The sequence below is a fragment of the Lithobates pipiens genome, unplaced genomic scaffold (assembly GCF_037356315.1).
Source record: "Lithobates pipiens isolate NorthernLeopardFrog02 unplaced genomic scaffold, aLitPip1_a1.2 Scaffold_16, whole genome shotgun sequence".
NCBI lineage: Eukaryota > Metazoa > Chordata > Amphibia > Anura > Ranidae > Lithobates > Lithobates pipiens.
This window is the reverse complement of record NW_027507748.1, coordinates 330,121,185-330,136,880: the sequence shown is the minus strand read 5'-3', so window position 1 is coordinate 330,136,880 and position 15,696 is coordinate 330,121,185. Positions and strand designations below refer to the sequence as shown.

The following is a 15,696-nucleotide window of genomic DNA, read 5'->3' as shown; positions in this document are numbered from 1 at the left end:
ACAGGGAAAGGAAGAGGATCTCCAGCTTCCTCGATCCCACCCACAGCGCCCCCTTCCTTTTTGGCAAAAAGGGTCCGGTGAGAGTTCCCGTGCTTCCCCAGCAGGAGGAGCTCTATCTACCAGCCTTACTTTGCTCTCCCATAAGTTCCAAAAGTGGGGAAAATCTCTCCCCACTAAAGCTTCATGAAGCAGTGAAGGTACCACCCCCACTGAATGTGTTACACTACCACCACTGTCTGGTAGTCCCGTGTGTCCCCATGGATGCAAATTACCCCAATAGTACTGGGGTGTAGTTTTGTGCGGTTTATACAATCGTTCCTGACTAGGGTCACCACACTACCAGAGTCTAGCAGGGCTATCAGTGGCTTTCCATCCACTGAAATAACACACATCTGTTTTTCAATGCGACTTTACCACGATGCAGTACATGTGACCTGTGCAAACAGAGAAATGCGTCTTTTCATATAAACATAATCGCATTGGTTCATAATTTATAGGACAGTTTGCAGCAATATGCCCTAATGCATGGCAACGAAAACATTGTATATGCTCTACTGCCAGTCCTCTTAATGGTCCCAAAGACCCTCCTGGCTTCTTTGGCCAGTCTCGAGGTCTAGGACCCACAGTCTCATCATCTGTAACAACAGTCTTATCAAATTTCCCCAAGCTCTTGAACCCCGGAACAGTCTTACCAGAACCGCTGGGCAATCTTGCACGCCTAGAGACAGACACTGAAGTGGGGCGTAGATGGGTTCACCAAGTCCTCAGTGGCAGAGTAACTTTGCACTAGGTCCACCAACTGGGTTGCAGTTTTGGGGTCCCCCTGTCTGACCCACTTCCTCAGGGCAGCAGGGAGAGCACGCAGGTACCGGTCTATTACCACACGCTCCACAATCTGAGGTCTTGTCAAGGTCTCTGGCTGCAGCCACTTCCTGGCAAGGTGGACCAGGTCAAACATTTGTGAACGGGGTGGCTTGTTGCTGGAGTAGGCCCACTGATGCACACGCTTGGCCCGAACTGCCATGGTGACACCCAAGCATGCAAGTATCTCTGTATTTAGAGTCTCATAGTCCTGGGCCTTATCTGGTTCAAGATCAAAATAGGCCTTTTGGGATTCTCCTGTTAGAATGGGGACAACAGACCCACCCACTGCTCTTTTGGCCATCCCTCGTGGACAGTAACTCTCTCAAAAGTCGCAAGGTACACCTCAACATCATCAGCAGGTGTAATTTTCTATGGGTGGTAGGAGGCACGTACTCTTTGGTTCCACCGGCACAGGAGGTGAGGGCCCCTTTTTCAGTTCCATTAGAGCCTCTGCGAACTGCCGGTTCATTTCCTGTTGGGCCACTTGTTGTGCTGCAGCAACTGCCTGTTGTGCGGCAGCGGCCTCTGCGACTTGGCGGTTCATCTCCTACTGGGTGGCATGTTGTGCTGCAGCGACCACCTGTTGTGCTGCAGCGGCCTCTGCGACTTGGTGGTTGGTTTCCTGCTGAGCTGCATTGGCCTGTAGCAGGGCCTTTATCATTTCCTCCATCTTCAGAAATTGCCTGCATTCTCTACCAAGTGTGAGAGAATTAGTTCATGGGGATCACCTTTTTCTGAAGGACAGTCAGCAAACGGGCACCTTGTTAAAAATCTGGCGGATGCCAGGTTTGTTTGTAGGAGGTTTGCAAAATAAAAACAAACAAACAGTAAATTAAATCCTTGCCATCCGGCGCTAACTACACAAACAGTCTCCTCTCTATACAGTGTGGGGCTGGTCCCCGTCACCCACAAAACATATGGAAAAGCAAAACTTTTAATCCAACATCCAGAGCTCCTCTCACTCAGGTTCCTTCCTGCTGTGCTCTCTTCCTGGATATTTAAAGTCCAGCTGACTGTAGACACCAGTGGACCCGAACATCCGGCCCGGAACCCAGCCTGCCACAGAGGCTGGAAAAACTGGGCCAGATTCCGGTTTAGTCCCTTACAATAGAACGAATGTACCTCTTATCGTGTATCTCACCTCGCATACCGTCACAATATATATATATATATATATATATATATGTGTGTGTGTGTGTGTGTGTGCGTGTGAAAAAATCCTGTAAAGTAAGAATGGTTTCAAAAATGGCTATTTTAATTGTTTATTTTTATCAATTTGCAAAATGCAGCGTGAGCAAACAGAAGAAAAATCCACCCTTCGGCTTCAAAGCAGTCCTCAATGCTGAGAAATACAGCCAAATACTTATCCATCATGCCATACCATCAGGGAGGTGTGTGATTGGCCACAAATGAATTCTGCAGCAGTGCAACGACCCCAAACATACAGCCAATGTCATTATGAACTATCTTCGGTTTAAAGAAAAATGGTGATTGTGATGGTAATTGGGAGTGATGGGTTGGCCCCCCACAGAGCCCTGATATTTAACATCATCGAGTTTGCCTGGAATTACATCAATAGGCAGAAGGAATTGATGCAGCCTAGAGCCACAGAAGATCTGCAGTTAGTTTTCCGAGATGTTTGGAAAAATCTACCTGCCAAGTTCCTTCAAAAACTGTGCATAAATGTACCTAGAACAGGCATGTCCAAATCCGGCCCGTGGGCCAATCGTGGCCCTCAGTCCGGTTTTGATCGACCCGCCTGGTTATTTAAACATATACATCTTTTGTGGCCCTCTGCAATCTTCCAGCGCCGGGGTCACAAAAGATATATAGTCCGGCTGTCTCTGAGGCAGGAGGCGGGACGAGTGCCGTGCACACAGGAGGAGAATTTCCTGTTTACACGGCAGCTGTAATAGGAAGTCCCATCTCTGCCATTGGACGACTGTTCTGTCCATCAGAGGAGGCGGGACTTTCTCTTAAAGAGGCCGTTGTGTAAACAGGAAATTCTCCTGCAGGATGTCTTTGGCGCTCGTCCTGCCCTCCATGGCTGCACTGATGGTAATGGTGGGTGCATTCCTGGCAATTGTGGGCTGCGTTCCTGACAATGGTGGGTGCATTCCTGGCAATGGTGGGTGCATTCCTGGCAATGGTGAGTGAATTCCTAGCAATAATGGGTGCATTCCTGGCAATGGTGGCTGCATTCCTGGCAATGGTGGGTGAATTCCTGGCAATGGTGGGTGCATTCCTGGCAATGGTGGCTGCATTCCTGGCAATGGTGGGTGCATTCCTGGCAATGGTGGGTGCATTCCTGGCATTGGTGAGTGCATTCTCGGCAATGGTGGGTGCATTCCTGGCAATGGTGGGGCTGCATTCCTGGCAATGGTGGGGCTGCATTCATGGCAATGGCGTGGCTGCATTCCTGGCAATGGTGGGTGCATTCCTGGCAATGGTGAGGCTGCATTCCTGGCAATGGTGGGGCTGCATTCCTGGCAATGGTGGGTGCATTCCTGGCAATGGTGGGGCTGCATTCCTGGCAATGGTGAGTGAATTCCTGGCAATGGTGGGGCTGCATTCCTGGCAATGGTGGGCGCTGCATTGCTAGCAATGGTGGGCACTGCATTCCTAGCAATGGTGGCCGCTGAATTCCTAGCAACGGTGGCCGCTGCATTCCTGGCAATGATGGGCACTGCATTCCTGGCAATTGTGGACCTGCAGATGGGCACTGACCCTTATTTTGCTTCACAGTTCTTTATTTAAAATTAAAAATTTTTTTCCTGAAGCTTCCCTCTTAAAGTGAAGGTGCGTGTTATACGCCAATAAATACGGTGTATCCAAATAATACACTTGAGTTCATCTCTTCACCACACACAGCCACAAAAGCAAAATAATTCTTGTTGGGCACTGTATTAGTGCTCGGACAAACACACTTAGACCGAATTTGAATGGTTCAAAGAATGTCAGGCAAAATGGTCGGCCCTCACGCATGTTCAGTTCATCAAATCTGGCCCTCTTTGGAAAAAGTTAGGACATCCCTGACCTAGAAGAATTTATGCTGTTTTTAAGGCAAAGGGTGGCCACATCAAATATTGATTTGAATTTCTGTTCTGTTCATTTACTTTCCATTTTATTAATTGATAAACATAAACTATCAACACTTCTATTCCTGAAAGCATTCCTATTTTTCAGCATTTTTTCACACCTGCCTAAAACCTTTGCAAATAACTGCATATATATATATATATATATATATATATATATATATATATACTCAACACACAGCCATTAATGTCTAAACTGCTGGCAACAAAAGTGAGTTTATTATGGTAGAAAAGCTGCCCAAACCTGCTTTATGTGAAAAAATAATTGCCCCTAAACCTAATAACTGGCTGTGCCAGTCCTTGGCGGCAACAAGTGCAATCAAGCGTTTGCGATAACTGACAATGAGTCTTTCACATTGCTGTGGAGCAATTTTGGCCCACTCTTCTTTGCAAAACTGTTTTAGTACAGCCACATTGGAGGGTTTTCCAGCATGAACGACCTGTTTAAGGTCATGATACAGCATCTCAATTGGATTTAAGTCCAGGCTTTGACTAGGCCACTCCAAAACCTAAATTTTGCTTTGTTTGAACTATTTGGAGATGGACTTTCTATGGTGCTTCGGATCATTGTCCTGCTGTATAACCCAAGTGCACTTGAGCTCACAAACTGATGGCTGGACATTCTCCTTTAGGATTTTCTGGTAGAGCTCAGAATTCATGGTTCCATCAATTATGGTAAGTCATCCAGGTCCTGAAGCTGCAAAGCAGCCCCAGACCATCACGCTACCACCACCATGTTTAACTGTTGGTTAGGGTGTTCTTGTTATGAAATTCTTTTTTGTTTTTGCCAGATATAATGGGACACACACCTTCCAAAAGTAACATTTTTGTCTCATCAGTCCACAGAATATTTGCCTAAGTCTTGGGGATAATCAAGATGTTTTTGGTAAATGTGAGATGAGCCTTTGTGTTCTTTTTGGTCAGCAGTGACTTTGGCCTTGGAACTCTCCCATGGATGCCATTTTTGCCCAGTCTCTTTCTTATTGCTGAATTATGAACACTGATCTTACCTGAGGCAAGTGAGGCCTGCAGTTCTTTAGATTTTGTTCTGGGTTCTTTTATGACCTCCTGGATGAGAAGTCGTCATGCTCTTGGAGTAATTTTACTCCTGGGAAGGTTCACCACTGTTCCAAGTTATCTCCATTTGTGGATAATGGTTCTCCCTGTGGTTCACTGGAGTTCCAAAGCCTTAGAAATGTCTTTGAAACCCTCCCTAGACCGATACATGTACATTACTTTGTTTCTAATTTGTTCTTGATTTTTTTTTTCGATTGTGGCATGATGTGTGGCTTTTTGTGATCTGTTAGCATGCTTCACTTTGTCAGACAGCTTCTATTTATGTGATTTCTTGATTCAACAGGTCTGGCAGTAATCAGGCCTGGGTGTGGCAAGTGAAATTTAACTTGGCTTTCTAAAAAATTGTGGTTAACCACTTTACAACTAACGCATGACGATGTACGTCCATTTTTTGAAGAGGGATATCTCGGTAATGGCAGCAGCAAGATCACTGTTATTGGCGGCGTGAGAAGTGCCACCCCCCCTTCTGCCGCTCTCCCGCGCCCTCTGACGCTTATCGGAGCCGTCGGTGGTGGCGGAGGCAATCAGGATCTGCCTTCTCTGTGGTATGGAGACGAGTGAGGCTAAGATGGCCCCTACCCTTAACACAAAGCCATTAATGTCTAAACCACTGGCCACAAAAGTGAGTACACCCCTAAGTGAAAATTTCCAAATTGGGCCCAATTAACCATTTTCCCTCCTCGGTGTAATGTGACTCGTTAATGTTACAAGGTCTCAGGTGTGAATGGGGAACAGGTGTGTTAAAGAGACAATAAATCTCATACTGGTCACTGGAAGTTCAACATGGCACCTCATGGCAAAGAACCTGAAAAAAAGAATTGTTGCTCTACATAAAGATGGCCTAGGCTATAAGAAGATTGCCAAGACCCTGAAAAGGGGTGGGGGTGGGGTCAGCCTATCAGTGCTCAGACCATACACTACACACTGCATCAAATTGGTCTGCATTCCCAGAAGGAAGCCTTTTCTAAAGATGATGCACAATGAAGCCCGCAAACAGTTTGCTGAAGACAAGCAGACTAAGGACATGGATTACTGGAACCATGTCCTGTGGTCTGATGAGACCAAGATAAACTTATTTGGTTTCGATAGTGTCAAGTGTGTGTGGCAGCAACCAGGTGAGGAGTACAAAGACAAGTGTGTCTTGCCTACAGTCAAGCATGGTGGGGAGTTTGTCATGGTGTGGGGCTGCATGAGTGCTGATGGCATTGGGGAGCTACAGTTCATTGAGGGAACCATGAATGCCAGCATGTACTGTGACATAGTGAAGCAGAGCATGATCCCCTCCCTTCAGAGACTGGACCGCAGGGAAGTATTCCAACATGATAATGACCCAAACACACCTCCAAGACGACCACTGCCTTGCTAAAGAAGCTGAGGATAAAGATGATGGACTGACCAAGCATGTCTGCAGACCTGAACCCTATTGAGCATCTGTGGGGCATCCTCAAGTGCAAAGTGGAGAAGCGCAAGGTCTCTAACATCCACTAGCTCATGATGTCGACATGGAGTGGAAGAGGACTCCAGTGGCAACCTGTTTAACAGATGTGCATTAATATGTGTTAACATGTGTTATGTCACAGATTAATGTATTTTGCATTGGGGTAGCCTATTAATTTGAATGGGCTGCCCGATGCACCAAAATATACTGAAGGGTGCATGCACCATTGTCAGCAATGCAGCAGACTATAACGTACAATAATGCATTACTGTGGGTTGTTGTGCACTGCAACAGAGGCGCATTGGGAGGGTGCATCAGGTTACAATTCAGAATAAATGGCACCACAGATCACTAACAAGCATTACTGTAATTCAACAGTGATAATTTAGCCTAAAAGTGACTTTTAAAATTACATTAACATGTTAGGGATTATATGAATCCACAAATCACAGGTGTCCTTATTTTCTACATCATATATTAAAGAGGAAGTAAACCCTGACGGGTTTACTTCCTCTTTGTCTCCCTGCCAAGGTAAAACATAATGGGCTACTATGCAATGCATAGTAGCCCATTATGTGTCACGTACCTGTCACAGGAGCCAGCGAAGTCACCGCTGTCCCCCGTAGTACGTATCGTCCATCTTCTTCCGGGTATCAATGCTTCGGCCACTCACAGGGCCAGAGCATTGATGGCGACGTAGACAGCAGTGACTGTCTTTTAGTAACTATCTCCTAAACCGTGTAGGTTTAGGAGATATTTCTTGGACCTACAGGTAAGCCTTAATCTAGGCTTACCTGTAGGTCAAAGTGGTTTGTAAGGGCTTACAACCACTTTAAAGTAGATTCAAACCCAAACATTTACAAGAGCAAACCTGTCTAACTTTGGTCTATGTTTGAATTAGAAACGGGGTGACTGTGATCATTTTTGCAAGCAGCCATTGCTAGTAAAATGAAACCATGTATATGAATTCTGGCAAATAATGGCAATGATTTCTTACTTTACCTGACAAATAATATGAGTCTGTTGATGGGTACAGTCGGAAGCCTTTTCTCTGAATATTGTTTTCATTAGATGACAGGATCCAGGGGAAAACTCTACCCTCTTGCAGGAAACCTCATCAGATGTGTTCTTAGCTGGCATCAGCTGGAAGACTGGGCAGGCGTCTTCTATTGTTATGTTAACTTCATTCTCCACAGTACTGTTTTTATTGTTTCGATTTCGAACTTGTGAGATCTTAAGCAAGAAAAAAACGAAAAACAAATCTGTGGGATATAGACATTTTATAAACCATTACATATATTTGGGGCAAACAAAATAATTGTTGTGAGCTGGCACACTGAGGCCAAAGTGTCTATACCTACACTCAATTCTCAGTGCAATTGTGCTACCTCCCCGCAACTGCAGCTGTAACAAAGACAGAGCAGCGGGCAAGATGTTTGATAGCTGGATAGGCAGTGCCTGATGGGGATTCGGAGATACTAGTCCCTCATAGGTTCACTCCCCTTGTGATTGACATCAGGCAGTGAACAGCCTGCTAATAGCTATAGCATCAATCAAAAAATACTAAAGCATTTGGTCTTTTAAGGCACCAGGTATCAAATAATGCCAACCACATATCAACATAAATAATTTTATTTTTGCTTACAAAAAAAAAACATTGCACATAACACATTAAAAAGGGAGGAGAAAAGATTCTGAATCATTCATATAGGTGTACCAACTACAAATATCCAGCCCTCTACAAGCTTATAACTTGACTGTAAGTCAAGATAACCAACTGATCTGTCTAAAAATGGACCATCTACAGTGCTATAAGGATTATCGATGAGATCTATGCATTTCGTGGCCCAAGCCTCTTCATCAAGAGCAGAACATATCAGAATCTACAGTATGTTTCAATCTATAAAACAAATGTAGTTAAAAATACACATACAACATTTTTATTTTACAGCTTATTTACAACATATTTTACTACTGTAGCCAAGTCCCGGGCCTCTCTAGGCCTAATGATGACCTCCAGAGTTAGGGACAGCTGACATCCTTCTATGTAGAGTGGGCTATGAGGCATGGTGGGTGCGATCCAAGGTAGGTTAATGGGCGCCAGACACTTCTTGAATGCAAAGAGACTTATTGTCTCTTAAACAGAACTGTGGGAGAGAGGTTTAGGGCCAGGACACCCTTTAGTAGTTGTAATGTTAATTTAGCAGACTCTGAGACTTCTATAGGTAGACAGCCACGCAGGGAAAGGCATACAGTAAGCCCTTGTACACACGATCGGAGATTCCGACAACCAAATCCGTCTGATTTTTTTCCGTCGGATTTTGTCCGATGGATTTTGTCCGAAACTGTTGTATACACACGGTCAGACGAAGTTGTCGGGAAATCCGATCGTTCAGAACGTGATGACGTAGTTTCGTTACGATGGGACTATGTTCAGGCTAGTAGCCAATAGCTTTGATGTAGGAATTTGATCTGAGCATGCGTGGCACTTTGTCCGATCGGAATTCTCTACACATGATTGGAGTATGTCCGATCGGAGCATTTTGTCGGAAAATATTTCCTGCAAGTTGGAAAATTTGGTCCGACGGATATTCCAACGGAAACAGTCCAATGCATACCACACACAGTCGGAATATCCGACAAAACGCTCCGATCGGACACATTCCGTCGGAATCTCCGATCGTGTGTACAAGGGCTAAGACACCACTGTCTCCTATGGCAACATCTTAAACAGTTTCTAACAAAGGTTGTAATGAACTTATTCACTTCTTCTACAATCTCCTATTGTAGATCTTCATTCAACTGAGCTCCCAGTCTAGACTTGCTGAGCCAGTGCCATTGGATCCCCTGAGCTCTACCAATCTTCTCATTCAGTATCTTCCTCAAGCGTCACCCCCACGCCCCTGCTGGGTCCCTAGCTTGGCACTCACAGATACTCCTCAAGCATCACTCCACTAGCCTGCTTGGTCCCTGGCTTGGCACACAATATTGCAAGCGTAATCTCCACTGGCTAGGTCACTGGCTTGACATCTGCTGAGGTTTCCCAATTTTCGTCCCCTGTTGGTGAGAATACTGCTCTGGTACTTGCTTCAGCTACTCACAGTGGTCCCCGGTAATAAGGTGTATGGTTCCTTAGTGGTGGCAGCTTCCCCTCTACCTCTGACCATGACAGGTTCTCCGGCCGGCAGAATCTTCACTTCTGGTTGGACTGAAAGCTGCAATCCTAACCCTACGCTGCACTCTTGATTATGGATAGGCCCTCAGACAGCCTAGCAGCCAGTTGTCCCCGGGATAGACCTAGCAGCCTGGGGCAGCACCATACATGTCCACCCAGACAGCCATCCAGATGGCACAGAACCCGGATCACTTGACTCCACCCTCATAAATAGGCTTTCCCAGCAGGCCAAGGGACCCAAGAAAATCCCTGCCCATTGGCTGAGACACCCCATTTTTAATCTGTCCTTGTAATGCCCTTGTCTTATCTAATGTCACCAGATACCCGATTAGAATAGAATATTTTTTATAGAATTAAATAGAAATTTAGTACTGTACATGGTCCATTTTTTGACAGAGCAGTTGGTTATCTTGACTTACATTTGTAATAAGCTTGTAGAGGGCCAGATATTTGTTTTGGGTACACCCATCTCAATGATTCAGAATCTTTTCTGGAGGACATTCTCCACTCTGCAGAGATAAATAGTTTTGCAAAAACTTGGTTTTATTGGACAGAGTGTACTCTCTCCTCTAATTAAGTAGCAGAATTTGCTACCTAGGAGCAATTTTGGCCCCTCGCTTAATCGGGTCATACTCCCTGACCCCTGGAGTTTCAACATAAAAGTCAAGGGTCGCCTGATGTTGACACTGACACTGTGAACTAAGAATCGCGTTTTCCCTCCCTGCCCCCATACTGTCATATTCTTTTCTTTGCTGTGTTCCATTTTTACAGAAACTACAAACTGCAAGTTTTATAAAGGTAATAGATCCCTGTTCAGCTCAGACTTTCCTATTATGTGCTATATCCGTGCTCATTCTATGTGCAAATAATTATATTGCTGTTCTGTTTACTTAAAACTTCACAATACTCAAGATTTTGCCCTGAAGATGTGTTTTTTGTATTTGGTTTCTCCTTTATTGTATTTTGTGCTCAGCTAAAAAAAAACTTAAATAAATAATTTAAAATGTATACAAAATATAATAGTTTTTGCTATATATAAGCTACAGGACAGTCACTTTCTAAATCACAGCTTTTTTTGTGGCTATAAACGATCAATTCAAAATATTCTAATGCAATTCGCTATATTTACAATTTAGAATTGCAAATATATTTTTCAAAATTGTACCTATTAGTTTTCAACATAATAAAAAATAAACATATACTAAACACTATATATTCCTTTTAAAACTTAGAGTATTAAAACAGAATGAAATAAAATTACCTGGGCTGTCATAGTGACACGTGTCAAATTGCAGGAAGAAGATGGCCAGATATTATAGGAGTTATCCAGAGATGTCTGTAGCAACCACTGTATACACTGAAATACAAAGTGCTGTTGAAGTAAAGGGAAAAACCGCCCAAGAATCAAAATGTATGAATGTGTATCTATACACTATGGGCCAATTCATAAAGGAAGGCATTAGCTTGGCTTCACTATTGTAGAGGAGTGCTAATACTCTGTACTGCACAAAATGTGATGCCTTCAAAGTAACACTAAAATACCTCCCAATTAGAGTTTGTGTGACATGTTTTCTCCTCTTATGCCATGTACACACGATCGGAATTCTCATCGGAAAAAGCTATGATGATTTTTCCAATGGAATTCTGCTCAAACTTGGCTTGCATACACACGGTCACACAAAAGTTCTCTGAATTTTCAACCGTCAAGAACGCGGTGACGTACAACATTACAAAGAGCCGCGAAAATGAAGTTCAATGCTTCCGAGCATGCGTCAAATTGTTTCCGAGCATGCGTAGGAATTTTGCACGTCGGAATTGCTACAGACGATCGGAATTTCCAATCAAAACTTTTTCCGTCTGAAAAATTGAGAACATGATCTCAAACTTTTGCTGCTGGAAAATTCCGATGGAGCATACACACGGTCGCATTTTCCGACGAAAAGCTCTTATCTGTCTTTTGCTGGCCGAATTTCCGATCGTGTTTACACACCATTACGGGCAGAGCAGAGAGCTGCTGACTCACTTAGTAGCTCTCTGCTCACAGAGCTCTGAAAACCAAGCAATCTGTGGTGTTCAATGGCTCGGTTCTCAGTGGCCCCGGGGGACAGATGCATCGGAGCGATGCTGCATTCATCTAGGTAAGTATGATTCTACAAAAAACAAACATACATCTACATTCATTTTAATAGAAAATCCTTGGTATTACCACAGTTAGACTTTACAGCTGATTTATAAATGGGGCCTCTGTGATGTGATGAAGTTAACGAGCTTTGGACTTTTATAGAGAAAGTCGAGTGCCTGTATACATGTACCCCCTACCACAGATCAGCAGGGATGTCCCATTCACAAATCCTGGGAATACAGGAAATCCGCTGAAAGCGTAATAGAAAGTTTTGTATTTTAGTGCAGGTATTTTTCATTGCAAGAATGTTGGTGTTTCACCAACATGCAGGGGAGTATGCAAACTAAGGTTAAAGTGGAACTTCAGTAATTTTTTCAACTTTAAATCTATTAAATCTTCTGCCCTTGTTGTTTTAACTTTGGATAGTAAAACGTTTTTTTTTCTGCCAGTAAATACCTTATACAGCCCACTTCCCATTTCTTCTCTGGAAAAAAGCCTAGGCTTATGACATCATGCACAGCTCTCTCTCTCACTATTGTGAGAGTTTGCCAGGAAGGGAGGGGGGATGAGTCATAAGAGGGCCAAAGAGAGCTGCAGAGCTGGAGGTGTGCAGACTGCAGTTCCTCTTTAAATTATATGTAACTCTTAAAGTGGTTATAAATCTCAGACATGAAATATAAGTAAAGCATCTCTGGCTGAGCTCGGGAGGCGCTTAATGCCATAATTTCTCAGGCTGAGGTTGTGCAGGCCATCAAGTCTATACGTACCCCTAAAGTCCCTGGACCAGACAGTTTCTCTGGTCTACATTTTTTAGATTTCTAAATTTTCCACTGCTCATTCGCTACTTGATGGCTTACTTACTTACTTCAATAGTCCGTGACAGGGTTCCCCAGATGTGTTGCAGGCTCATATAGCCCTGATCCCTAAAACTACAGAGCACACCCTAGACCCGAAACCCTCCGATGCCCTTTTGATCCTAACTAATCCTTTGACCTACCTAATCTCCAAGCCCTTCTTTCCCATTTTTCAGTTTTCTCCGGGCTTCACGTCAAAACCTTACAAGACCAATGCCATAAATATTTCCTTACCCCCCTCCATGGGGACCCAGCTACAAGCCTTCTTTCATTGGAATTCTCCTCCCTGGATTACCTTGGCATCAAGCTGACTCCTCACTACTCATCCCTCTTTGCCACCAATTATTATTAGGTCGCATTCACGCGGTCAAGATGACCTTCCTTCCCAAAGTCCTCTATTATTTTCATACCCTCCCAGTCCATGTACCTTCTTTTTTTGTGCCTACTGCAGAACAGTATCTTATCCTTCATCTGGGCTTATAAGCACCTGAGTTTTGCGCTCCAACCCTTTACCAACACAGACTGCAAGGAGGTCTTGGGGTTCCTAACATAGTTGTGTATTACCAGGCTGCCCAAATCTCCCAACTAACTTTAAAAGCAACCTCAAACATCCTGTTGTGGGTGCTCCTGAACTCCCCAACTGCACCACCAATTCCTCTTAGAACCTTGCTGTGGCTTATTAATGAACTTCGTCCCCCCCTCCCTTAGCCCCCTTATGCGTCACAGCTTAAAACTTTGGGACTCCACCCGTTACTCTGGCAATCTGATGTGCTCTTTTCTTCCACTTCTTCCTCTTTTATAATCCCCTGTTTCCACTGGGCCTGGATCAACCGAGCTCCTTCCGCTGGTGGTCCACACATGGATTTACGGAGGTCCACCATTTTCTTTCGTCCCGTACTCTTCCCTCCTGGTCTTCTTTTCAGGACATCCATGAGGCTCCTCCTGCAGAATTTTTTGGTTATGCTCAACTATGTCATTGGGTCTCTTCGCTGAGATGTAACTCGTCCTATCCCTTCCAAAAAAAACACTTTTGAACACCTTTGCCTCCATTCCCATGAATGTTCATTTCTCTACCATAAGCCGTCTCCAAAGGTATTTCAGAGAATTTGGCAGTACATCCAACCGGCCTCACAACCGCAGACAACGTGTAATCACACCAGCCCAGGACCTCCACATCCAGCATCTTCACTTCCAAGATAGTCTGAGACCAGGCACCTGGACAGGGGCTGCAACAATGGGTTTGTATAACCAAAGAATTTCTGTACAAATTGTCAGAAACCATCTCAGGGAAGCTCATTTGCATGCTCGTTGTCCTCATTGGGGTCTTGACCTGACTGCAGTTCATCATCATAACCGACTTGAGTGGGCAAATGTTCACATTTGATGGCATCTGGCACTTTGGAGAGGTGTTCTCTTCATGAATGAATCCCGGTTTTCACTGTACAGGGCAGATGGCAGACAGCATGTATGGTGTCGTGTGGGTAAGCGGTTTGCTGATGTCAACATTGTGGATCGAGTGGCCCAAGGTGGCGGTGGGGTTATGGTTTGGGCAGGTGTATGCTATGGACAACGAACACAGGTGCATTTTATTGATGGCATTTTGAATGCACAGAGATACCATGACGAGATCCTGAAGCCCATTGTTGTGTCAGTCATCCACGACCATCACCCCATGTTACAGCATGATAATGCAAGGTCTCATGTTGCAAGGATCAGTACACTACTCCTGAAAGCTGAAAACATCCCAATTCTTTCATGGCCAGCATACTCACCGGGCATGTCACCCATTGAGCATGTTTGAGATGCTCTGGATCGGCATTTATGACAGTGTGTTTCAGTTCCTGCCAATATCCAGCAACTTTGCACAGCCATTGAAGAGTAATAGACCAACATTCCACAGGCCACAATGAACAACCTGATGAACTCTATGCGAAGGAGATGAGCTGGACTAAGTGAGACAAATGGTGGTCACATCAGATACTGATTGGTTTTCTGAACCCCCCACCCTCCAAATACAGTAAAACTGCACATTCCTTTTATTGTGGCCAGCCTAAGGTACACCTGTGCAATAATCATGCTGTCTAATCAGCATCTTGATATGCCACACCTGTGAGGTGGATGGATTATCTCTGCAAAGCAGAAGTGCTCACTTACACAGATTTAGACAGATTTGTGAACAATATTTGAGAGAAATAGGCCTTTTATGTACATATAAAAAGTCATAGACCTTTAAGTTCACCTCATGATAAATGTGGGCAAACACAAAAGTGTTGCGTTTGTAATTTTGCTCAGTGTATATATATATATATATATATATATATATATATATATATATATATATATATACTGCATGTGTGTATATACTGGTTATTTTTGTTTTTATATAGGCCTTGTATAACTGCCGAAAAACAATGTGCATATAAATCTGCATTTTAAAATAACCCTTTATAACGGCATAGAATGCAATGTGAATATTAATACGTACATAACATAAAATCTGAGGAAAACAGGGTGTACTTGAGAGCATAAATGAATAATAACTTTATGTAATGTCAATCTTTATCTGGTATACATTCAATAAATGCAAATGTGCCACCTCATCTTGAAAATGCGGCACATTCTAGGGAAAATGTACATGGGACAGGGACTGTGCACTTTGCAAGTGTAGTTACACTCATTTGTGCCAGAGCTTAGTGAATAAGGTGAAGCTCTGCTGATTTCCATCATCCAATCATGTACAAACAAGAAAAAAAAATATTTTATTTTTCTTACACCTGATTAGGTATTCCTTACAAAATGAAGCTAAGCACTTGGGAAAATGAGTGCAACTGCACTTCCAAAGTGCACTGACTATTTGCCTTTACTAAAGCAAAACTGGTGTGTCTGTTTTTTCCATAAAATGAGTACCACTACTCCTAGACTACTAAGGCATAATTACTACAGAGCATTGTGGAATAGTGAATATGATTTCCTCCATATAGTACACATAAAGGTACACACACACACACACACACACACACACACACCCTTCACACAAATGCACTATATCATAACTGTATCAGTACAAA

General features: G+C 43.8%; 1 protein-coding gene across 1 annotated transcript in view; it reads right to left on the bottom strand.

Moving 5' to 3' along the window:
* The window catches only part of LOC143982769 (uncharacterized), a 28,577-nt gene that overhangs the window by 12,530 nt on the left and 351 nt on the right, over positions 1-15,696 (bottom strand). The window contains exons 2-3 of the mRNA XM_077481766.1: positions 10,914-11,009; positions 7,480-7,710 (exon numbers count right to left, since the gene is read on the bottom strand). Coding sequence (XP_077337892.1) covers positions 7,480-7,710; positions 10,914-11,009 — 327 coding nt within the window. The remainder of the gene's footprint in view (positions 1-7,479; positions 7,711-10,913; positions 11,010-15,696) is intronic.